The sequence below is a fragment of the Sorex fumeus genome, unplaced genomic scaffold (genome assembly GCF_029834395.1).
Source record: "Sorex fumeus unplaced genomic scaffold, SorFum_2.1 ptg000037l, whole genome shotgun sequence".
NCBI lineage: Eukaryota > Metazoa > Chordata > Mammalia > Eulipotyphla > Soricidae > Sorex > Sorex fumeus.
Window position 1 is genome coordinate 184,104 of NW_026606094.1, and position 25,833 is coordinate 209,936.

At 54.6% G+C, this 25,833-nt stretch overlaps 1 protein-coding gene across 1 annotated transcript; it reads right to left on the bottom strand.

The window, feature by feature from the left end:
• Positions 1–580: 580 nt before the first annotated feature.
• CPA5 (carboxypeptidase A5) lies at positions 581–24,987 on the bottom strand. Its single transcript, XM_056118436.1, has 11 exons — positions 24,890–24,987; positions 23,554–23,635; positions 22,379–22,513; positions 11,690–11,788; positions 9,556–9,657; positions 8,229–8,330; positions 7,511–7,621; positions 6,578–6,668; positions 1,583–1,782; positions 1,217–1,301; positions 581–768 (listed from the first exon to the last, which is right to left on the bottom strand). The coding sequence occupies exons 1-11, from the start codon at positions 24,985–24,987 to the stop codon at positions 581–583; spliced, it is 1,293 nt and encodes a 430-aa protein (XP_055974411.1).
• Between the last annotated feature and the right edge of the window lie 846 nt (positions 24,988–25,833).

Here is a 25,833-nt window from a genome sequence, read left to right on the forward strand (position 1 = left end):
GTTCAAGCAACGCTGTAGTGGTGACTGTCCACAAGAAATGCCACAGGTATAATATGTGTATTAGCAGCTTCTGGGGGAAGTAAGTCATTTGTTCTCGGCCCTGAAACCACAGAAATAGGGAGAAAGAGACCACAGAAATAGGGAGAAAGATGGTTTTCTCTGCCAGGACCGGGTTTTTGTCATTGTTCCTGAAAAGAGTACAGGGGTCAACCTGCAGCTCCCTGACAGATGCTGAACACTTGGGTTTTCTACCAATGCAGACAGGGAAGAAAGTGGGTGTGACGTAAGAGCAAGCCTCCTTTCCCTCTTAATCTATAAAAGGAGACCCAGTCAATGAAAGATGGAGGTCAGTAATCAAAAGCCCACATATGACCCCTTGTATTAAATGCCTGGAAAGTGAAGCAGCATTTCAAAGCTACCTCATGCCCTCCTCAACACAGAACCCCCAAGAGGCAGCCAGCAGTTCCAGAGACCACCAAATCTGTTCAAACTTGGTTTTATTTTCTAAGGAGGAGGGGTGCATACACTGGGGTTCAGAAGGAGACCCAGGCCCTAGGGAGGACAGACCCTCGGTCTGTCGCTAGTAGGGGTGATTCAGGGCATGTTCCATGATGGACAGGAGCGCCATCCATGTCTCCTGGGCTGTGGGAATGATCTGTGTGGCCGGAAGCAGGAAGCCGAAGCGCCCGGTGTCCCGGAGCTCAAAGCTGAAGGAATATTTGATGCCACTATCATAGGCCCAGTCCACGGTGATTCCACTGGCCACATCTGGAAACAAAAAGGCAAAAGAAAAGAAAAGAAAAAAAAAGAGAGAAAAATGAGTGGGGCCCAAAAGAAAGAAAAGGGTATTGTCACATGCCAAAGAGGAATCGTGAGTAGAGAGTGGGCTCAGGGTGCCAGTCCTTGCCCTCCCGACCACATCGACTTTTGGGCCCAGGATCTTGGCCACCAAGATCAGCTATTTCCGGTCTGCTGAAAGAGGGCTCTCCGAGGCCGCCAAAGCCATCATCTATCCCCTCAAGAAATACCAGAATTAACCGGGCATTTGGGAATTGTGCAATGTTAATGCTGCTAAGACACAATGGCCCCCTTCTGGTTAACCCCACGAGCCCAGACCCTACCCAGCTAGACCGGTGGCCCTGTCCTTGCTAGTGAGCTGGGCCTGCAGTTCCCAGGAGGTTGTGGGGCCCGCCAGGGGCCAGGAGCGGTCACTCACAGAGGGTGGTGCTGATGCTGCCATAAAGGTAATCGATCCCGTGGACAGCTCGAAGTGCCTGCACGGCATCCTTGGCGAGGTTGTACTGCAAGAGTATCATCCCCAGTAGGTAAGAGGCCAAGGCTCCCCAAGTCTCTGCACCCTGCCCAGCACTTCAGCAGCAGGCTAGTAGGGGGCTTGGCAGCTGAATGTACACAGGGGTCCAAGGAGGAGCATGGCTTTGACCTTAATCAGCCATGAGGACCAGCTCCTCCGCCTCCCTCCCACGCAGTCTGCCAACCAGCAGTGACCAGATCCCTCAAGGAGTCTCCCTGCTGCCTTCCCCGTCTCCCTCCACTCCCCTTCAACCCAGGCAGCAACTCTCACCAACTCCTTATAGTTTGAAACGGGCTCCAGTGAGCGGCCGTAAGGGTACATGAGCATCTGAGAGTAGCTGTGGATGGAGATCAGAGATTTGATGTTCCCGTGGGTCCTGATGAACTTCACGATGGCAGCCACCTCAGGCTCTGACTCGGGGGCGGGCCCGTGGTACGTCTCCGAGCAGGGGTTCTCGTTAGAACCGTTTCCTGGAAGCAACATCAAAACCGCCAAAGGCTTAGAATCCCCAGATCTAAGCCCTGGAGACCTCCCCCTTCCCACCCGCTCTGTAGCTCGACAGCATTTCCACCCACAAGAACAGAGTAAAACTGATGGGTCACTTCTCCCTCAGGGCAAGTGTGATGATGTCTCCCAGTCTCTTCCATCTGTGAGATGGGACCCAGAAAATGCTCAGAAGAGAAATGCCTGACCCCTCTGTCACCACGGAAAAAGAGAGCAACCCAGGGGTTACTTACCAGCGTCCAGGCTTCTTGGGGTGCATGAAAGAGAAACTTTTATTGTTCCCACACACACCCCACACTGGCGGAATCTGGCTGTGCTCAGGGCTTACTCCCGGTTCTGCACCCAGGCGTCACTCCTGATGGGTTTAGGGGACCATATGGGGGTCTGGGGATAGAACCTGGGTCGGCTGTGCATACTATCGCTCCAGCCCCAGACTTAAACCCCTGAGATTTGGAAAGGGTCCTTGTTACAGCTGCCTCCCTAGTCTAATACACCAGCAACGTGGAGCCAGACCACAGCCCAGCTACTCCGTGGCCCAGCAGAGAGCTGCGTTTAAATGGTGAGCTCCCTGCTGCACTGCCACCAGGCCACCAGGCAGGCAGACTGGGGACAGAGTGGTAAAGGGTGTGCTTTGGCCATGTAATCTCATCAACGGTCCAGATCCAGAGACTATAAAACAAAGCTCCCAGAAGAGAGTGATGCAGAATCTCCTGCCCCGCACCCCTCCAGCTGTCTTCACCAGGGCCCTCTCGAAGGGGGGCGGGTTGAAGTTTCCCTCCCCGCCCCAAGCAGAGACCTGGCAGCCAAAAACCTCCAGAACCCAGCCACAGCCATGCTTAAGGCCACTCTCCACACGCTCAGACGAGTCTCATGCTTGAAGGAACAGGCAAAGGAACCCAGGTATGCGGGACCCAGGGCTGAGATCTCCAAGCCTGCTCAGATCAGGACTGGGCCTCCTCCACCCAGATCCCCAGTTTTACAGTAGCTTGGCAATCACACCCACAAACTGCCCCCTGTGCCATGTAATCTCATCAATGGCCAAGATCCAGAGACTATAAAACAAAACTCCCAGAAGAGAGCGACACAGTTTTTCCTGGAGCGTGAATGCAGCCGCGCGACCACTTATACTCTGGCCCACTGGTATACCTAAAGCAGCACACATGTGTTTGGTTTTTACATACTTGCTTGTATTCTCCTACATACGGGCTTAAAGGCCCCAGAATGAAATCAACAACCTTTACACACTTCCCTCTTATTGTGGTTGGGAAGATGCTTGCTGGTCGGGTGAGTGTTCAGATATTATCTGTAATGAACTATTGTGAAACTACTTTATGAAAAGAAAATGTATAAAATCACACACACAAAAAAAGAGGGTGTGCTTTGCCCCCACAGAGACTCCGCCACCTTAGCAGCTGCCTCTGGGGGAAACGCTAGGTCCTTGTTCCTAACCCGGCTGCCCTCTGAGCAGTGACCCCATGGAGCCAGCCCTTCACTGCAGACCCTGCATACTGTGGGAAAGGCCTGGCCGTGGTGTCTGCTCAAGCTTTGCCACAAACAGAGCCCCAGGGAGCTCCACGGACTTGGAGCCAGAAAAAAAAAGACAATAGATGCCCTGGTTGCCTGAGGCTGGGAACCAGGGCTGCAAGGAGGTCTTTGAACATCCTTCTTGGGGACCACATTGGGGAAGAGGACAGAGCAAGCTTTGCTTGCATTTTGTTTACAACTGTAGTTGGGTTTCATCTCCTCCTACGTTCTTTGCTCCTCCGTCCATTTTTGTTTGTTTGTTTGTTTGTGAGCCAGATGTCCTGAAAGCAAACCCCACACTTAGTCCTTTAGCACCCCCCGCCCCCACCCCCAGGCCTCCCTATTATTCTTTTTTGTATTATTGTTTGTTTGTTTGAGGGCCACACCCAGCAGTACTCAAGGTGTACTCCTGGCTCTGCACTCAGGGATCACTCCTGGCGGGCTCGGGAGACCATATAGGATGCCAGGCAAGAAATCAATCTGGGTCAGTCGCATGTAAAGCGAGCGCCCTGCCTGCTGTACCCCTAATCCCTTTCCTTCCTCTCCCTCCTCCCCTCTGCTTCCCTCCTCCTCGAGGCTCAGGAGGACAGGATAAGATCTGTGGGTCAGAGACCCTTTGGGGAAGAGCCAGCCCTGGCCCGCCTATGACCCCTTCCCCTTGAGATGACTCTACAAAAGGCCTGAGGCCAGAACATACGCACATCCGAAGTCTCCCAAGGATGCCAGGACATCCCCCACAAGCCCCAGGGCAGCGGCTAGGTCCCAGCCGGGCACCACATCAGGGAGACTGACCCACAGGTGACTCATGACCCAGCCATCCCTTTCATGTTTTGTTTTTTTGTTTGTTTGTTCTGGAGTCACATCTGGCAATGCCCAGGGGTCACTCCTGACTTTGTGCTCAGCAATCAGTCCTGGTGGTGTTCAGGGGATCAAACCCAGGTCAGTCTTGTGCATGGCAAACGCCCTAACTACTGCACTATCTCTATGGCCCCCAGCAATTCCTTTTTTTTTTTTGGCTTTTGGGGTCACACCCGGTGATGCTGCACAGGGGTTACTCCTGGCTCTGCACTCAGGAGTTACTCCTGGCGGTGCTCAGGGGACCATATGGGATGCTGGGAACCGAACCCGGGTCGGCCGCGTGCAAGGCAACCGCCCTACCCGCTGTGCTATCACTACAGCCCCTTTAAGGCCACAGAATACCACCAGTCTGATCCCCCCCATAGAGTCGCCAGCCCAAACACACTGTGGTGTGGGGGCTCACTTGGGTGGGGCCTGGTGAGAAGGGGTTCTCCCTGTAGGGGAGTGGGAGAATGAGGCACAACCCCACAATCTGGAGCCTGCCCCCTTCTCACCCGCCCCACCCCACCCCCACAAACCCCAGCCCCGGGGCCCTGTTTGTTGTGTCTGCAGGAGTTTGCACACCTGCTCCACTTGATGAATGACAAGTAGCAACAGATGAGCAGGGCTGGGGGGGGGAGCTCCGGCTGCCTTGGCAGAGCCGCTCCCCAGCCGCCGACCAGGTGGCCCTGGTCAAATATGGAGAAACACTTCAGGCCATTAGTTCTGGTTTGAGCTCGGCAGAATAAACTAATCTTCCCCCAACCAAATGGGAATTGGTGCCCGCCTTCCCAGATCCTCTGAGCCGCCTGTTTCACAAGTACCGGCTAATGGATTCATTAGCTATTTATTTTTCCCTCTCTAAAAATGTAATTTGTAGCAAGGGGGAAATCTCTGGAAGGACACAGTAAATTATTGAGAACTGTAATCTTCGGGTAGTGCGACTGGGGAAAAAAGCTCTCTGTCCCCTTGAGCTTTTTCCCTTTCCGTGTGTGTGTGTGTGTGTGTATGTGTGTGTGTGTGTGTGTGTGTGTGTGTGTGTGTTTACATTTCGTACGTAGTGATTTTTTTTCCCCTTCCACGGTGAAGCGCACAAAAGTTATTTTCTTTCAGGGATCATTCATCTTTCTATGAGCCCCATCTATCTTGGGGTCCCTGGACATGCCCTTTGACTAGTTCTCAGGGCCCCCCTGGGGTGCATGCTGGTTTGGACTTGACTGTGGGGCCTGGGAACTGGCAGTCCTGGATTCGGACCATCCCCATGCTGTGAGCCAGGGGCCTTGCTCCAGCTGCTCCAGAGTTGTCCTTCTTCCAGATTTTCCAGGCCACGCAGACCTCAGTCCTGCCACACTCTCCTTCAGGTTTCTCCTTGTGTCCCTTGGCCTACTCCCGCACATCCCTGAGCTCGAACCCCCTCAGCACTACAAATTTCAGGCTCATTCTGTTAGCCCAGCTGGCATCACTGAGCCCTCTCTCAGAGCCTCCCTAACCGCAGGACCTCTGCCTTTTGTGCCAGATGACCAAAATCATCAGGGAACAACTCCCGGGCCTACGGGGGGAGGGGGGTATGAGGAAGGGGGGGGAAGAGAGAGAGAGAGAGAGAGAGAGAGAGAGAGAGAGAGAGAGAGAGAAGAGGAGAGAAGGAGAGAGAGAAAAGGAGAGAGGAGAGAAGGAGAGGAGAGAGAAGGGGAGAGAGAAAAGGAGAGAGGAGGAGAGAGAAGGAGAAAGAGAGGAGAGAAAAGGAGAGAGAGAAAGAGAGAGGAGAGAGAAGGAGAGAGGAGAGACAAGAGAAGGAGAGAGAGAAAGAGAAGGAGAGAGACAGGGAGAGAGAGACAGAGAGAGAGAGACAGAGAGAGAGAGAGAGAGAGAGATCTAGTCTTCCTGGGGTGAGACAGGCCCACAGATACGTGTCTTGCTCCCGCTTCTACAGGGCTGTCCAAATTCAAAACTCAGAGCTGATACCATGGAACTGGAGTATTCCAGAAAGGAACGAGGTCGCACCTCGGAGGGAAGGGTTTAGAGGTATATTCTTATGCCATGAGGCCTCAGGGAAGGACTCAGGACCTGTGAGGGCACCACTGAACAGGGGCATTCCCCGCCAGAGTACCCCACGTGCTCTGGATATCGGGGCTCTGATCCGTCCTTTGTTCGCCCTATGGGCTCTGCCCCCAGCGGCCAGGCCGCCTGCAGGAACTGTGTTCCCCAGCGAGGCACCGCATTGGACAGAACACACCGACCACACCAGAGTCACGACGCCAGGCACGCACCCACCTGCCCCCAGCCTGACATGCTCTCCTCACCCAGCCACCTCACCCCAACCCATGAGTCAACTAATTGAGTGTGTGGGAGGTCAGACCTGGTCCTCCCCTAGCCCTGCGCCCGGGGTGGCACCTCGCATACCTCCAAAGCCTGACTCCCAGTTCCTGTTCAGGTCCACACCGATGCAGAGGATTCCAGGCCTGGAGGACTTGTTCTTCCGCCACAAGCGGTTCTGAGGAAGGCCAGGAGCAAGGACCTCATTCACGGGGGCCGCACCCATGGTGGGCGTCTCTGCCTTCCTGGACCAGGGACACCGTCTAGTGGGATGGGAGGGACTCTCCAGGATTGGGTGGGGCTGGGCCAAGATGCAGTTTCTCTCCTGAGCGGTTGAACTTGGGGTGTGGGGAGAGGCCTGCCTCTCCGGGAAAGTAGGAGGGAGGTCAGAGGGTAAAGCTATAGCCACGGGACCTGAAGAGCCTGCCATCTGCTAGGAACCCTAAAAGGGGCCCGCACATGGACCCCCACATACACAGCCCGACACACAACGGCTCAGCACAGTGAACCCCGCACACTCAGGCTGGCACACAGGGCCCCGCACACTCAGCCCGGCATACACAGCCCCACACACTCAGGCCGGCACATACAATCCCACACACTCAGGCCAACACACGCGGCCCCACACACGCAATCCCACACACTCAGGCCAACACACGCAGCCCCACACACGCAGGTCAACACACACAATCCCACACACTCAGGCAAGCACACAGGGCCCCGCACACTTAGGCCGGCACACACAATCTCACACACTCAGGCCAGCACACAATCCCACACACTCAGGCCAGCACACACAATCCTGCACACTCAGGCCAGCACACATGACCGCATACAATCAGAATAGCACACACGGCCCCACACACTCAGGCCGCCACACACGGCTCCGCACAATCAGCCTCAAGTACTCAGGCCAGTACACACGTCCCACTGCCCTGCGTACACCATGCAGCTTCCTGACCCCCCAGTGACTCTCCTCCAGCACCGAGCAGCCCCGACACACCCTCCCTGGTCCCTCACCATGCTGTGGGTGAAGGCAAAGCCGTCTGGGTTGGAGACGATCTCCAGGAAGATGTCCATGGAGTTGAGGATCTTGCTCACGACCTGGTCTCTGCCGTATTCGATGACGATCTGTGAGAAAGAGTGGGAAGGAACTCCCTCCATGTGGGTCGGAGACTCAGGGAGAGTGAGTCAGGGGCAGTGCAGGGGATTGAACCTGGGCCCCCCCACATTCAGGATGAGTGCTCTGTGCTGAGTCTCTGGCAGGGACGACACAGGGTGCTGAGGGGTCAGACTCGGGCTGACTATGCCAGGCCTCATCCACTGTGCTCCCTCTCCGGCACCAAGGCTGGGAGTCTAAGGACTAGAAGGCAGAAGTGAACCCTGTGCTGTGATGGCCACAGCAGAGAGCAGGGGGACGGAGCACCGGGTCTAGTAAGCTCAAGATGCATGGGTCACACATTAGTTCTCATTCCTGGCACTGCAAAAATTAGTAATTGAATATAACTCGGGGAGGGGGGTGGGAGGTCAAACCCAACTGTTCTCAGGGACTACTCTCAGATCAGTGCTCAAGGGTCTCTCCTGGCAGTGCCTGGTAGACCATTCAGTGTCAAGGATTGAGCTCAGGCCTCCTGCTGCCAAGCCATCTCTTCAGCACCCCGAATAAGAACTTTCAAGTAAAGGTGAGTCCTTTAAGAGTCCAGCAACGCCTCCCCCCCGCCCCCGATTCCACACAGACCTTCTTGGCTATCCAGATGCCAGTGGCATGGGTGATCCACTCCCGGGCATGAATCCCAGTATCGATCCAGATGGCAGGGCGCAGAGAACCTCCAGTGCTGAACTGGGGAAAAGCATCAAGTCCCCCGACAGGTGTGACCTGGGCTGAGTCCTGGCTCTGCTCTCAGGAATCTCTCCTGGCAGGGCTCAGGGGACTATCTCGGGTGCTAGTGAGCAAACCCAGGTTGCCTTACCCACAGTGATATCCCTCCACCCCAAGGCTGGGTTTCTAAGGACCAGAAGGCAGAGGACAGCTGTGAGGTGTCCAGTGTATCCTACTGCCCAGGGTTGTATGGAAAGTGTATGGAAATAGACTCATTCATGAACCTATGAAGGGCTACTGCTGACCCCTCAGTAGAGTGACCCAGCTAGAAGCAAAAAATTTCCCCGAGTTGAAGGCATCATAGATAAGTGCTTCTGTGAGGTTTAAGGGCTTCTGAACACTGGGGGATCTCAGACCCTAAGTCACACAGTCTGGGTGGCATGGCTAACACCACCCCCCACACACACACACACCTCCAGAAGAAGTCGGATTCATGGGGGCAAGGTATACACTTTGAGTAGCAAAGTCTTGAGCAATGGCACAGGGCAGGGGGTGGTCGTGTAGGATAAATGAAACAGGCAAAGGCAAGGTGGGTGGTCCCGAACCTGCATAAGAGCCTCCCCATACATACCCTACATGCACACACACACACACACACACACACACACACACACACACACACACACCATGCAGGCATTGTGGAAAGAACCCGGGGGCTGGTTTATGGCCTGCTCTCTCCTGCTCACCCTCCGCGGGCCATGCACACAGAATTGTTTTCCTGGGGTCTCTGCACTCTTCCTGTGCCCTGCCTCCTTCATGCCCATGGATGCTGCCGCATTTGCCCAGACTAGGTTTCTGGTGACCCCTGTGAAGGTCTGGGCAATCTCCCTCTCATCCCTGGGCTCTCTGAGGGGCTGTCTGAGTTCCTTGACCTGGGGCATTTACAGACGATGGTGAGGCCAGCGCAGGAACAGGAAGCAGTAGGACTCCACCACCCTTACACCCCAACTGCCACTCACACATCCGTCTCTACCAAACCTCCCCCGGCATCCTGACCCGTCACCACACTGTCACCTGCCTGTCCCTGCCAAGGTAGGTCCCTGAATACCACAATCCCAAGGTGTGTGGGGCCCTTGAAGACAGCAGACTCTCGTGGGTTTCTTCCCCTAAAACTCCCAGCCAGGCCCCACCAGAAGCTCAGTGTTTGGCTGGAGACTGTGAAGCGGAGCCAGCCAGTGAGGCTTACCTTCAGGATAAGGATGGACCGATTTTCAACACTGTGGCCAATCCGAATTTTCGAAACAATATCTGAATGCTCAGTTGCAAAGCTGTCCATCCAGCTATAGATCTGAAAGACAGGAAGGTCAGCATGCGGTAGGTGAACCAGGGCCCCTTGCAACAGTCTCCTTCCCACCCCACTCCTGAATGCATCCACAGCTCCCTTAAATCTCTAACAGCACCCAGATTAAGAAGAGCAACACTTGGGCTGGAGCGACAGTACAGCAGGCAGGGCACTGGCCTTGCACGCGACTGACCTGAGTTTGATGCCCCGCATCCCACAAGGTCCCTGAGTACAGAGCCAGAGGTAACTCTGAGCACCACCAGGTGTGACCCACAAACAAACAAACAACAAAAGGAAGAGGGGGGTGTTGGAATGTAGTACAACGGTAGGGTATTTGCCTTGCACACGGCCAATCCACATTAGATCCCTGGCACCCCATATGGTCCCTTGAACCCCAGGAGTGAATCACTAGGAGTGATTCCTGAGCACAAAGCCAAAAGTAATCTCTGAGCACTGTCCCAAAAAAAGAAGGAAGGAAGGAAAGAAAGAGGGAAGAAAGGAAGGAAGGAAGGAAAGAAGGAAGGAAGGAAGGAAGGAAGGAAGGAAGGAAGAGGAAGGAAGGAAGCAATTCTCTGAGCACTGTCCCAAAAAAAGAAGGAAGGAAGGAAAGAAAGAGGGAAGAAAGGAAGGAAGGAAGGAAGGAAGGAAGGAAGGAAGGAAGGAAGGAAGAGGAAGGAAGGAAGCAAAGATATGTGTGGGTCTGATTTTATGCTGAGTTAGAATGATTTAATAGTTCATGCATATCTCTAAGTCACTCAGGAAAGAACATACCTAATTGTGGGGTCCAAGTCCCAGGACCACCTATGCCCCCCTCCCCAAAGCCCCATCAGGAGTGATCCCTGAGCACCAACCCAGCAGTAAATCCTGAGCTGGGTGTGGCACAAAAGCAAACCAAAACAGAAGTGCAGCACTCTAAGACACTCCACACCTAAAGGCAGGCCCACTTTCCCGCCTTCTCACCACTCGGGGCTGCGTTCACTTGGGAGGATAGCTGGGCTGAGCCACCTCGGTCCCTAGGGCTGGCCTGGAACAAGCTCTGCTGGGAAGTGCTGTTCCCTGGCCCGTTTGACCCACTGGAGAGACCTATTTCTCCCAGGCTTGGTTTTGTCCCTTGTCTTTTTTGCCGCTAAGCCCCTTGAGGGCAGGGGAGATATTTCTCTGATACCAATAGAAATGAACAGGGGCCGGGGAGGCAGCTTGGAGGTCAGGGATGCACTCGATCAGGGTTCAATCCCAGCATCACGTGGTCCCTGCCGCCTCCACCCCCAGACTTGTCGGGTGCATCCCTAGAGGTCTCCTGAGCACCACCAGGGGTGGATCTGGAGGCCCCCAAGTACCGGAGGTGTTCCCGGCACTATAGTACCACATCCTCAGTCGTTGTGCTGAATCACTGGCCTCATTGGCCAAGAATAAGTTGAGGCCCCCAGCCCCAGCAAGGACAGATGTGTCCATTGGCAGGGGACGCCATGATGGCAGTGGACACCAGGACAGGTGAGAAGCTAGGCAATGGTTGGGACAGAGCGGGCCATGCCACAGTGTCACCTCCTTCCCATGGCAGCGAGCCAGGGCCCTGAGTTTTTCTCCAAACCTGCCTCCCTCTGCTCTTCCAGCCAAATATCCTGCAGTAGTGCACACACTGTGGGCAGTCACCATGATTTTCTCCAAGCGAGGGCAGCTCCATGTTATTCAATGGAAGAATCTCCCCTGCTCTGGGCTCTCTACCCCTCCACCCTGCCTGCGCCCCCAGCAGGGTCCTCTTAACCTGAGGTCCATGTGTGGGGCCATCGTGGTTCTGTCCCTCCCTCCCTCCAAATGCCAACTTCTAAACTTCCTTTGTTCACTTGCTTGCTTTTTTAATTTATTGGGGGGCCCCTTGTGACTATGCTCAGGGCTTGCTCCTGGCTCTGCACTCTTGGTGGTACTCGGGGAACCATCGGGGATGGCTGGGGGTGGAACCTGGGTCAGCCACTTAGCAAGGCAAGCTCCCTGCCTGCTGTACCATCGCCTGGCTGTGTCTCCTCAGCAGGGGCAACTCTACCTCCTCCAGGGTGTGGTACGAGGAGTAGCTGAAGCTGCCGGCGCTGCGCTCCATCCGGCGGGACTTAGCCATGGCTGCTCTCTCCTGGTCCAGCAGCACCTGCAGGAAAGCCAGCGGGGGGGAAGATGGTCCAAGCTGCCTACCACCACGGTCTGCCCACCAGAAATACCACCAAGTCAAGGCCCAGGCCACGCCATGTGCAACACTCCCAGCATCACCTCTGGCCCCAGGAAGTAGCCAAGAGCGACAATTTTCAACTTCTCTGACACCTTCTTTTCAACTTAACTTCTCTGGGCCTAGACAACTGGTATTGAAGCCGTCTGCAATGGCTGGTATAGACAAAGCCAGCCCCCCTCTCTCTGATTCGTGTGCCAACTATCTTTCTCTTGTTCAGACCAAGAGGAGATGAGCCATCAGGCATGTGAAGGGGCGCTGATCCTCAATGTGACTTCCCGCTGACCTCATAGGATAGAGGACATTGTGGTTCCATGACCACTCAGACACTGGGATGTTTTCTCCAGACTAAGACTCACTGCAGTGGGTGAATACCCTTCCCCTTTGTTCCCTTACAGACATATCCAGGACTCAGCCCCAGCAACCCAATGTCAGAAGAGCCTGGGCCTCTTTGTCCAAGTGCTGGACAACCTAGTCCCAGAGTCCTGAGGCACCTGTAACTCTTGATTCTGCCCAGCTTTTGGACAGAACTTTAGCTGACCAAGTGCTGCATCTCCTTATCTCAGCTGATGGAGCCGGAGAACAGAGGATAGGGAGGAATTCCTGTTTTCCAGATAGAGTCAGAGGTGAAGGTTATAGGGAAAACAAACAGAGGGGAAGGGGAAGGTGAGTGCCCCGATAGCCTGTCACTATCCTGGGTTTAGCTATTTGCAAAACTAAAAGGCCAACACACACACACACACACACACACACACACACACACACACACACACACAGATTTATGTCTATGTATTAGAGAGCAATCTAGCAAATAGGCAAAATGTTAGTAGCTGAAAGGTGCACCAAACTATTACCATTAGAAAATGTTTTAGGGGCCTGGAGAGATAGTACAGCGGGTAGAGCATTTGCCTTACACGCTGCTGACCTGGGTTCAATCCTGGGCAGCCTATATGGTCCCCCAAGCGATGCCAGGAGTAGTTGCTGAGTGCAGAGCCAGGAGCAACCCCTGAGCATTGCTGGGTATGACCCAAAAAAGCAAAAAATAAATAAATAAAGTGAAAAAAATTTTAAGGGGGTCAGAGAAATAGTAGAGTGGACAAGATGCTTTCTTGCCTTAGTTAACAGTGGGTAAGATACGGCCAACCCTGGTTGTATCCCTGGCACCGTATGTGATCCCCATGTACTATCAGGAATGATCTCTGAGCACATAGCTAAGAGTAAGCCCTGAACATCACTAGGTGTGCTCCTACCCATAAAAATGTAAAAAAGATTTTAGGGCCCAGAAGGTGGCCCAGTGATGGAGCATGTGAGGCTTAACAAGTGGTGAATCTGGGTAATGCAAAAAATAGTACTAAAAATTAATAACAATAGGTTATTTTAACTTAATGAAGTGCACATGTTCCAAGCATAGGAAAACAAGACAATGAAATGCCCAAAGAATACATATCAAAATGCTAGCTATGCCTCTTAGAAGGATTATGACTTTAAGCAATTTTCTTTTCTTTCCCTCTATTTTCACATCTTGCAATGCTCTCAGACTGCTTCAGTGAATCAGAGCCTCCAGGTGAAGCTGCAATACGAAAACTAAAAGCCAGGCCTTCTGGTCCATGAACAACTGCCACGTCTTGGGCACCCCCCACACACACACTCACCCCCGCCACCATCCCAACATGTGCAGCTGAGAGCAAGACCCACTCAGGCCACCCCAACAGCTGACCCACAGCCCCAGGTCACAGGTGTTAGAAGGGACCATCATTTGCATCTCCCTCTTGAGCCAACAACACACGTGGCCATGGCAAAACCACAAGTACATGGGCTGTATGGTAGGGGAGTACCAAATGCCCAAAGAGAAGAGCAGGAGGACTGGTCTGCAGTAGGGAGACTGGCACTGGGTTTGGGATAGAGATGGGGGCATAAGTCAGGGAAAGGGACCCGAGGACAAAGGGGGACGGGGGACGCGCCTACCACAAGGTCAGGCTGGAGCCCAAGGAGTAGTGGACACTGGTGGAGAGATTGGTGTTGGGACGTTGTACGCCTGAAACTAATCGTGTGTATCTCTGTAACTTTTTCATTCGTAGTAATTCAATAAAAAAAAAAAAGAAAAAAGAAAAAGAAAGAAACCACTGAGGAGCTCTAACAAAGGGAATAATCTGTCATTTTTCCCAGGAAATCCACCCAAATCTCAGCAGGCCCCGTGACCAATGTGTCCCCAGCCCTGTGGACAGGCACTGCCAGCTGTGGAGAGCAGCTGCAGAGGACAAACAGGCCTGGTCAGGGGGGCACCCCAAGTCAGCGCTCTGTCCCCCTAGGGGAAGAGTTAAAGGGTTCCTCCGCCTCTTTTCCTGGAGAGTGGGGACAGGGAGGAGGACTGAGGAGGAAAAGGCCAGAGGCTGTGCTCCCCACACAGCCTCCAGGAGGACCCCCTCAAACCCCCCTCCCCAGGAAGCTGGCTCCCTTTGTTCCACACAACAGCTTGGAGGCAAATGGGAAGTCTGCTCCAACAGCAAATAACTTTCCCAACACCCTCACCCCCCTGTGAATGGATATGACACCCGCTTACAAATTGGGAATACTCAGGCCTCACAGCTGGGCCCCAGTTCCAGGAACATTAATCTTCCCTGGCCCAAACACACACAGATGTTTGCTCCCTTCCCAGGGCTGAGGGAAGGGCACGGGAGAGGGAGAGCGGGAGAGGGATTGGGGGGTGCGGGGTGGGTGGGGGGGAAAGGCAGCCTTGCCACAGGCTCAGGAATGCCTAATTACAGTCCTGTCAGGCTTCTTCCAGAAAGAGAGGGAGGGGCGGAGGAAAAAGGAAAAAGGAAAACAACTCAGAAGTAAGCCATATGCCTCCCTGGAAGCCATAACCTGACAGGGAAAGTAATACCTTGGTGTGAATTAATTTATGACAGGGGTAAGGAAGGATGAGGGCATTAAGGAAGGGAGGGGGAGGGGAGGCAGCCCAGGCCCCCTCCCCATGCTCCCACCTTGATGGAGTTGAGGCCTAGAAGGGAGTTGGTTCCCTCAGTAGCACTGTAGCACTGTCCTCCCATGCATGGTTCATCGATTTGCTCGAGCGGGTACCAGTAACGCCTCCACTGTGAGACTTGTTGTTACTGTGTTTGGCATATCCAATACGCCACGGGGAGCTTGCCAGGCTCTGCCATGCAGGCGGGATACTCTCGGGAGCTTGTCGAGCTCTCCGAGAGGGACAGAGGAATTGAACCTGGGTCAGCCACGTGCAAGGCAAATGCCCTACCCGTTGTGCTATTGCTCCAGTCTGGTTATCTCAGTAATAGTGATAATTGCCACAGACACCAAACACACAGAAACAGGGCAGGGAGCTGGCTGTGGCACAGGCACCCCAACTCTCTGGTGCTGGAAGTCACATCTCCTCTGCTGTTTCTTCCACACTCCAGGGCTTGGGGCCACCGTCTGCCACGTTTTGTGAGGGGGCGCTTGAGATCTGGGGGTGTGAGGACGGAATATCCTCACGGCCCCAGATATGAGGTCAGAGCACAAAACAAACCATGAGGGGTGTGTGTGAGGAGGCAGATGGCATCCAAGTCTGCGGGCCTGGTGCTCTCACTAATGACCAAATGAGTCTCTGATAGTATGGGAGCTAGTGTGCTAGTCCAGACTTGGGCACATACTTGAAAGCATTCTCGTTCTCCGGGGGTCGGGAAGAATGGATTCATGTCTTGTGCTTACCACAGACTCTCTCGCGCCCGCTGAGTGCCAGGAGGAGGGGAGAGGAGGACAAAGGCTGCGGCCATGGCAGGAGCACCGTGGGCAGCATGAGAGCACTCCAGGGCTCTGCAATGGAGCCTGCACCCCACCCCCCGCCCCAAAGGAGAGCCAGGAATTCTGGATTCCCCCCCCCCCCCCCCGCCCCGACAGAGCAAGAGGCTCCTAGAAGCGCAGACCTTCCTCATGGAAGGTCACTGGGTAGATTCATGTCCACCCCCACCCCATGGCTCAGGGCCCTGTTCCAAGGGCAGTCACACTCCATCTTCGTTCCGGGCCTGGCTCAGGCTTCCCTCCCTTGGTGTCTCAACTGGGCTCCCTGTCCTCCGTGTCCACTTCAGAGTCACCCCTAGTCCAGCCCACTGCATTGCCACCTGCAACCTCTTCCGTTTGACACTCTCCAAGTGTGAGATGCAGCCCAGGGGAAGGAAGTCCCGGCCTTGTGGGGCTCACTGAGGTGAGAGAGAGAGAGAGAGTGGCACAGGCATCTGCATTCAGGACCCACAAGCCGGAGAGCTGGAGAGCCATTGCACAGGGTGTCAGGGAGCGAGGGCATGCAACAGCTGACCACGGGCACTCTTTTTAATGGCAGGAGATGCACAGTAGGGAGAACTCTTGCCTGGCACACAGCCGACCCCAGTTAGATCCCCAGCACCCCCATACTAATCCCTTGGGAAGCTGCCAGGAGTGATCCCTGAGCAACAGAAACAGGAGCAAACCCTGAGCACCATCACCATCAATAGAGCCCAAAAGCTACACCCCACTCCATCCCCAATTTTTTTAAAACATATATATTTTTGGTTCAGGGGCCCCAGCTAGTGGGTTCAGAACATCGGTGTCCTGTTGAAGTTGCTCAGGGGTCATTCCTGGCAGCTTCCCAGGACCCATGTGTGCTGTTTGGGTCCAACCAATGCCTTCCTGCGTGCCTAACAGGCACTCGGCCCATAGAGCTATCTCCCTGGCCCTAGAAGGGCCGGAGTGATATAGCACAGCAGGTATGGCATTTGCCTTGCTCATGGCTGCCCCAGGTTCCATCCCCGGCATCCCATATGGTCCACCAGTGCACCGCCAGGAGGAATTCCTGAGTGCAGAGCCAGGAGTAACCCCAGAGCTTTGCTGAGTGTGACCCAAAAGAAGGGTTTTTTAAAAAAAGTAGAGTTTCAGCTTCAAACTTTGGTGAAAAGGTGAATAGGAGGATGAAAATTAGCAAGGGCGCTAGGCAGAGAGCCACTGAAACAGCTCTGCAGCCACGAGGCCCAGGACGCAGGAAGGTTCGGGGATCTGCAGAACATCCAGGGCTCCAAGAGCCCTGGGTTGGGCAGGCGAGGGAACAATTAGGAGGTGGGCGTGAGGGTCTGGAAGCCAGTGAACAGGGAGAGAACAGTCCGACGACGTGGGAGTGAGACGCAATCTAGTTGCGATGGGCTTTTACTCTGCACTTCGGAGTCGTTGAGGCTTCCCGGCAGAGGAGCACAGCTGGGTTTGCTATTTTGTCTGTTTGATTTGGGCTAGAGCGATAGCACAGCAGTAAGGTGTTTGCCTTACAAGTGGCCAACATGGCCGACCCAAGTTCGATTCCTCTGCCCCCCTCGGAGAGCCCAGCAAGCAACGAGAGTATCTCGCCCGCACGGCAGAGCCTGGCAAGCTACCCGTGACGTATTCGATATGCCAGACACAGTCACAACAAGTCTCATGATGGAGACGTTACTGGGCCCGCTCGAGCAAATCGATGAACAACGGGAAGACCGTGACCGTGATTTGGGTCTCATGGGGGGGGGGCGCTCATGGGTGCTGGGGGACCCAGGTCTCGCACATGCACAGCAAGTTCTCCACCCCGGAAACTTTGGTCCTCACGGTCTTGTGTGTTGTTACAGGACCCCTCTGGTGGTCATTTTGAAACGAGGCTGTAAGGAGACAAGGGCCCGGCAGTTAGAATTACCCAGAATGTGAGGAACGGGATGTTGAAGGCAGAGCTGGTGGGATTTGCCAAGGGATTGGATATGGGGTGTGAGAAAGGCATCAAGGATGATTCCAAAGTTGTGAAAGGAGGGTAGTGTCCTTTTCCCCAAGACGAAGAAAGTTCGAAAGTAGGTTAGGGGATTGGAGAAGCATCAACTTGAACATGCCAAGTCAGAGATACTCTTTAGATGCCCAGGAACCGAGGCAGTGGGGTGAGTAAGTCTGGAGTTGGGAGAGAGGGACTGGCAGGAAAATTCAGGAGGTTGGGAGGATTCTACCCGGCCTCCCGGATGAGGAACAGAGGAGATGTCCAGGAACAAAAGCAGGAAGCAGGACAAAGCTGCGAGAAGAAGCAGCCGGAAGGTGGGGTAACCTGGGAGACCATCTTCTGGAAGCCAAAGGAAGACATACGTCTGAGAAACCCCAGTTCTGCTTGAATCCGCCAGAACTGGCGTCTCTCAGTGGTGACGTAAAATGGGAGCTGCTTGCCCGGACTGGGGCAGTCCTGGGACAGGAGGGCTGGTCATCTGCCCAGGAACAGGGACAGGAGCAGAGAGGAAAGCTACCAGCGCCAGCTGGACTCAACAACAGGGACACACGGGGAGAAGAGGGGAGACCTGGTGGGGGGGTAGTGTCGAGCAATGGGGAAGGGATCAAGAGGGAATTATTTTTTCTCTAAAATGAGCCCAATAACTCTATATTTGCATGCTAATGAGAATGATCCAGTAGCAAGGGGGGAAATTGGTGAAGCAGTATTAACGCTAAATTGTATTTTGCCCCGGCCGGTAGGAGCAGGGGTGATTTTTGTTTTCTTCTTCGTGCTTTCCCCTATTTTCCAAATTATCTGACATGAATATTTATTAATTCTGTAATCAGGAAAAAGCCATTAAAATCCACAGAGCTGATTGCTCAAGTGAAGCTTTTCCATGGTGACTCATCCAAGAGAGAGAGAAAAAAAAAACCCAAAGAGCTGAAAATAAAAAAAAAATATATCAACGAGGAGGTACAGGAAAATTGAATGCAAATAAAGCTCGTAGGAATCTGCTCATTCCGAGCCAGGTCTAGGCCCTTTCCTCCCACCCCCCCCACCCCCTCTCCTGCCTGTCAGTCTTTTCTGCTCAGCCCCCGGCTGAGGGATTTTTCTCAAATGCAAATCTGGACCGGTCAAGCCCTCCCTGAACTCCCCAATGGTTTCCAGGATAAAATCTTGACCTCTTCACCTGGTGGGCAATGGCCTTTGTGATCTGGTCCAGTCTCCTCAGCAGGTGGAGGGGGCCCCTTCCCCAGGCCTGTCCCCCCCTACTCCCTCTCCACCAAGTCCCCTCCCAGCCCTCAGCCCTCAGCCAGCTCTTCAGGCAATTATGGCCTTCTCAGAGCAGGACGTGAGGGGCCTCTTGTCCTCGCTCCCATAGCAACCTGCTCCACTCCATCAGCGCGCTCACCCACTCCATTGTCATCCCTGATTTACTCCCCCCCCCACTCCGCAGCCCATCAGCTCCCCTGGATACCGCCCATGGCTTCCCTCTGCCATCCCAGTACCTCGGCCATGGCTGGCATCATCTTGGTGTGAACCCACCTCTTCCAGCTTCTGATGGGGGAGAGCGCATCCCTCCAGCAAAATTCTCCCAGGCCAGGCCCCAGCAATCAGGCACCCCCTTCCCTCCCATGTCCCTTCTCCCATCCATCCATATGGTGGCAGCTAGACAAAAAACTAGCAAAGTGACTGGGTCCACAGTAGGTATTAGGGTGTCAGGATCAATGGTTCTTGCAGGAAATTTTTCTGGCAAATTTGTTTGTGATCTCGAAAAGTTTGGAGGAGGGAGTTCCTCTGGGGACCAAGCTGGAATATTCAGAACTCTCTCTCTCTCTCTCTCTGTCTCTCTCTCCTCTCTCTCTCTTCTTTCTCTCTCATCTCTCCCTCTTTCTCTCTTTCCCTTTCTTTCTTTTCTTTCTATCTCCTCTCTCCTCTCTCCCTCTCTTTTCTCTCTTTCCCTCTCTATCTTTTCTTTGTCTCTCCTCTCTCTCCTTTTTCTCTTTCCCTCTCTCTTTTCTTTTTCTTTCTCTCTCTTCTCTCCTCTCTCTCCTTTCTCTCTTTCTCACTCTTTTCTTCCTCTCTCCTCTCTCTCCCCTCTCTCCTTTACTCTCTCTCTCTCTCTCTCTTTTTCCCTCCTCCCCCCTCTCTGAGCTAGGAGCTAGGGGTGTGACTCAGTGGTCGAGCACATTCTGTGCACGTATAAGGCCTTTGGTTTGACCCCTGGCATCACACGCCACTCCCACCCCACCCCGGCAAGGGAGATGGCTCAGAGTGCTGAGCACATGCTATGCCTATGGGAATCCTGGTTCCATTTCAGCACACAGCACAACCCCCCCACCACCACCACAGAGCCCCCACAGACACCTCTGGGACTACTCCCACCAAAGAAAAATGTCCTAATAAATCGGCTCTTAGGGCCTGAGACATTGTACAGCAGGTAGGAGGCTTGCCTTGCCTGTAGCCTACCCAGCCTCGATCCTGAGCATCCCATCTGGTCCTCCAGCAACCACCAGGAGTCATTCCTGAGTGCAGAGCCAGAAGGAACCCCCTGAGCATTGCAGGGTGTGGCTCCAAAAATTAAATAATTTTAAAAAATCAACGAGCTTTCTGTGGGCAAGCTTTTCTCACACCTGCCAGTGCAGTCATTCATTTGGCACCATTGTTGGGGGCGGGTAGAAGACTCCTGGCCCAGTGCTACACAAGGAAGGTCCAGAAAATGGGAAACTTGAGGGGTAGGTGGGGAGCCAATGTGTGACCCGCTGTTACCAGCAAGCTCTTCAGCTCAGGTCAGCGCCTCTGAACACAGCCCTCATCACCCCAAGTCAGCCCCCTGGGGCAGGCTACCCCCAACACCCAGATTCCTCTACACCCCATGGGGTATCAGAGTAGGTGCAGCTGGTGGAAACCCTGCCTGGCTGGTTTAGGACCCAATGTCTGGGCGCACCCAGTTTCTTGCTGCACTCAGACAGAGGGAGAAAGTTTGGGGCAGTCTCGAGGCAGCTGGAAGTGCCGATGCAATACCTCTCAAAAACCTGAGTGCCCGAGAACAGATGACTGGTTAAAGAAACTTTGGTACATCTACACAATGGAGTACTATGTAGCTGTTAGAAAAGATGAGGTCATGAAATTTACACACAAGTGGTACTACATGGAAAGTCCGAGATAAATACCAGGTTTACTCCATGGCTTGGAGGCCAGCTTCACACTCTAGGGGTAAAGGCAGCCCAGATGTAGAAGGGAGCACCAAATGGGGGGTATTGGGAGGATCCCCCCAGGATGGGAGAAGCATGTTGAAAGTAGACTCTAGACCGAACATGATTGCCACTCGATGCCTCTTTTGCAGGCCACAGCGCCCAAAAGGAGAGAGAGAACAAAAGGGAATGCCCTGCCACAGAGGCAGAGTGGGATGGGGGGTATGAGGAGGGTGGGAGGGATACTGGGATTAGTGGAGGTGGAGAATGGGCACTGGTGGAGGGATGGGCACTCGATCATTATACAATGGAAACCCAAGCACAAAAAGTTATAAGTCTACAACTGTACCTCATGGTGTTTCACTAATAAAAAAAAAAATACCTCTCACTAGGAGATATGTGAGAGCGCTTCTGGGCTGATCAGACTTCTGGGGCTATTCCAGAGAAGGGCCTGGTCTGGCCTATTGATGGGGGCTGGGGGCTCTCTCGTCTGCAGACTTTTCCCCGCCCCTGTTTTGTTTGTGGGGGATTTAATCAAGAGAGAGAGCCCACCCTGGCTGGGGGAGTGGGGAACAGATGTGCCTAAGGCGGAGGGAAGGTCTTTGAATGGCCCCCGGGGCCAGCAATGCTGCTCCTGGGAAAGGAATGTGGGTCTAATGCGCTGATCCCCTGGCATGCGGTGTCAAGTGTGTGCTACGTGCTTGGAGCCTGCGGGTTCCCACACTCATCCCTCCCAGGAGATTAGTCGCAGCCCCGCCGCCGCCGTGGGGGGGTTGCGGTGGGGGGAAGTCTGTGGGGGGAGATTCTTGCACAGGTGCCCAGGCAAGCAGCCGGAAAGGCCCAAGCCGTGGAGAGAGCCCCGAAAAGGGCGGCTTCAGAAGGGACCAGGAGCAGAAGGCAGCGTACAGGGCACAGAGAAGAGGCCAGAGAGATAGCACAGCGGAGAGGGTGCTGGCCTTGCATAAGGCTGACCCAGGTTTGAGCCCTGGCATCCACATATATAGTCCCCCAAGCCCTGCCAGGAGTGATTCCCTGAGCACAGAGGCAGGAGGAACTGCTGAGCACTGCTGGGTATGGCCCTAACTATCCCTGCCAAAATACAATGGGTAGGGGCAGATTGTGGAGGCGAGGTGGCGGAGGGAAGGGGTGGGTAGAGATTGTCCTGCCATTCCTGGGGGTGAATTCTGTGATCCCATGGAAGTAACAGAGGGAAACCAAGGCTGCCTCGTTCACATGGAGTAGGGTCCTCTCGGCTCTGTGAGCTTCTTCCCAGTGAGGGGTCCACACTCCCCCACCCCCCATGCCCCATCCCGGGGTCCCACGGCTGAGAACCGACAGAGGCTGGAGGGACCCATAAGGCAAAGAAAGGGAAGTGTCCTTAGGGGACGTAGCAAAGGCTAGGGGCCCTGGGGGTGGCTGAGGCCACATGCAGGACTTGGATGCTGTAGCCCTGAGTCCACTCCCGGGCCCTGAGAGAAGAAACGCAAACCCAAGACGGAGTGCCATCCCCCTGTCTCTCCTGGCAGCTCCGGAAGAGGCCTGGTCTTCAGCCACCCCAGGTAGCCCCCGCACTGACCGGGTCCTCACCTGGATGTCCTTGATCATGACGCTGTAAGTGAGGCCGTGGGCATCCAGGTAGGCTTTGATGTCTTTCAGTTCAGAGAAAGGGATGCGCATGTCCACGGGGAGGCTGGGCCTGGCCGGGCTGCGCCAAAAGTCCACCTAGTCAGCAGGGAAAGAACAAAGAGGCCGTTTCCTCCCAGGAAGGACAGGGACAGGACCCTGGACAGCCAGGGACTCGAAGACAATTCCGAGGGCCCCAGGTTCATAATGAGACCCCAGGCAGGACAAAACCAGCCTCACCCAGTTCCCACATCTGACATGCTTTCAGCACCTTCTCTGAACCTCGCTCACACCCAGCCACATCACCAGGCTCCACAGAGCCCCAACCCCTCTCTGGGGTACTGACATGGATGAGAGCCTCCGCCAGGAGGGGGAGCATTCCTGTACCCCAAACCCTAATCTAGAAACTCCTGATATCCTTAAAGTTAGGGTCTACTTTTCCATCAACAGGACCATGGCGAGGCCATTCAGAGTCCAGGCGGATGGGGACCCCCTCGTGCAAGGACAGGGTGTGGGGTGCAGGGACTTGAGGGGGGGTCATGTGCTGGCCTCAACAGTCTTCATTCAAAATCCTTCCATGATGCTGGTCAAGAAAGCATTTTCTGGGGCTTGAGCAATACCACAGCAGATTGGGCATTTGCCTTGCGTGCGGCCAACCCAGGTTTGATTCCCAGCGTCCCATATGGTCCCCTGAGCACTGCTAGGAGTGATTCCTGAGTGCAGAGCCAGGAGTGGCCGCTGTGAATCTCCGGGTATGACCCAAAAAGCAAAAAAAAAAAAAAAAAAAGGAAGTATTTTCTATCCTGGGACAGCCGCAGAAGACAAATGTCCTCAGGAAGATGGGTACAGGTGGCAGAGATGCCTTCCAAGCTCAGCCTCTGGACTTGGGGATCAGATGTGCCCAGTTCGGGTACTGTGGCTTCCCCCTATGTAGCTCTAGGCACTTCTTGCCCCCCAACTGAGGGTTAAAGGGGAAAGCCAAGGAAAGTCCCCCAAACTTCTGGGCAAGGAGATCCATGTTGAATCTTTCCATGGAACTGTGGGCTTTGGCCGGGAGCTGGGGCGGGGGCGGGGGGGCGCGGTGGGCAGGCCATTGAGGGAGAGGGGGCACGTCCCCCTTCGTACTGAGGAGTCCTCACCTTCTGGTTCTTTAGGCCCTCTAGGTCCCTGAGAAATGAGAGCTGCTTCTCATTTTTAGCCAGGACTCGGAGAACCTGGTCTCTGGAAGAAAGATGGGGAGCACTGAGGAGCTGCAGGGAGGATTCCAGGAAGGATGGGCTGTAGCTGGGAGGCGGGGGAGAGGGAGAGGTGGGAGAGAAGGAAGGAGGAGAAGAGAAGATGATGAAGGGAGGAGGGAGAAGAGGGGAGGGGAGGAAGGAGTAGAGGGGAGAGAAGGAAGAAGAGAGGAAAGGAGTGGAGGAGTGGGGGTTGGGAGGAGGAGGACAAGGAGAGGGGAGGACGGGGAGGAACGGGGAATAGGGGGGTGGAAGGCATGAGGTGGGAGGCAGTGGGGGGAGGGAAACACAGTCCCTGTAGCCAGGGCAGACCACCTGCAACCCCCCTAACGCCTGTTCATGCTGCCAGGGAAAGAGGGGGGAGTCTGGGGGTGAGAGGTTCAGGGAATAAAAGCAAGGGAGGTAGAAGAGCCAAGACAGTGGGGGTGCTGAGCCTGTGAACGGTGCCTCCCAGGAAGAGACTGGGGTGCCCTATGGGGGTCTGCAGGGGGCCAGAAAACAGATACAACAGCTTTTAAGGGAGGTCCACACCCTGCCAGCTATGATCACAGCACGGTTCTTCTGGGACTACTTAAAAAAAAAACACATTTTTTTTGCTTTTTGGGGTCACACCCAATGATGCACAGGGGTTATTCCTGGTTCATACACTCAGGAATCACTCCTGGCGGTGCTCGGGGGACCATATGGGATGCTGGGAATCGAACCTGGGTCGGCTGTGTGCAAGGCAAACGCCCTACCCACTGTGCTATCACTCCAGCCCCAAAACCATATATTTTTAAAGAAAAAATTTGGGAAGGGTGTCACCTCTGTCTTTACTCCAGGTTTACTCCCAGCTCTGTGCTCCGGGGACCCATAGGAGGTGCTGGGGCTTGAACTGGGGCAGCTGTATGCGTGGCAAGTGCTTTGACTCTTGTCACTGTCTCTCTGGCCCTTAATTTTAGCAATGTAAGGAAAACTATCAACCTTTCCCCACGCACCTGGAGAATCCACACAAAATGAGACATGTGATTGGAAGGGACTGACAGCTTCCTGGGGGTGAGGGGCAGGATGAAGAGTGCTGGATGCGGGCGTGGGGCTGACAGCCGAGGGGAGAGTGGGTTCAGGAGAAGCCGGGGGCCAGACTCCGTCAGCCTGGCTCAGACCCCAGCAGGACAGCTAGAACCAACCCCCTTTTTGGTCCCCCCTTGCACTGGGATAAATTCCCAGGGTCCTTCCACCCCTCTGGGCTGCAGCCACTCACCCCGTGAAATTCATTTGTCCCCAAGCAGCTGCCAGGATCAAGCTGCAGACCAGGAGTGTCCGGCTGTCCCTGGGAGCCAGTCCAGGGGCACCCCACATGCTTCCTCGTCTGGGTGAGTTTCAGGGCCTTCCCGCACCCCCGGGCATGGCCCAGGCCTCAGGACAGCGCAGCACCTAAAGGTGGGCACGCCGGGACTGAGAACAGGCATTAGGTTTCCTCTGGGGGAGACCCAGGGTGTGGAGGGCCACACACCAGACCTGAGGAGAGCTGGGGTGGTGGTGGGGGGTGGGGGGTGGGGGCCCTCCCCACCTCTAGGCAAACCCTCCAAAAGGGGAGAGCAGAGAGGAACAGAAGAAAACAAGGTGCTTGACTTTCTTTGGTGCCTGAGGGTTGCCTCTGAGGAGAGAAGCGGGAGGAGATCAGGTCAGGCGGCTCCTCTCATCCTTCTCAAGGCTCTCCTCCTCCCTCCTCACTGCACTTGCTCTGGGCCTCCTGGGGAGGCCTGAGGACTACCAAGCTCGCTTCCTGTCTCAAAGGCTGAGAGCCATGGGCCACCTCCTTCAACACCTCAGTTTCCTCAACCAAGGAGGCCGTCATTCCTCTCTCCTCCCTACCTCACAGGGTCAGGGAAGGGCTGTCACACGAAACAACGTGGGCGGTTTGGCCAAGTCTGCCCAACGGAAGGTGTGATTGTCCCCGAGGCCTGTCTTCTGAGTCCCAGCTGCCCGGTCAAAGAGGGACTCATTTCCCTGGCCAGGGGGAGCAGGGGAAGAGCAAGCGAGGAGGACAACAAAGGCCAGGGTATTGTCAGCCAAGGAATTCAGCCCTGATTCCCTTCTTTCTCTCCCCTCAGGTGGTCAGCACTGTGTGTGTGGAGAGAGCGCAGCAGCCTGGGCTGGACTCGAAGGTCACCACAGTCATTATTCGAGTTCTCCACAGTTCCC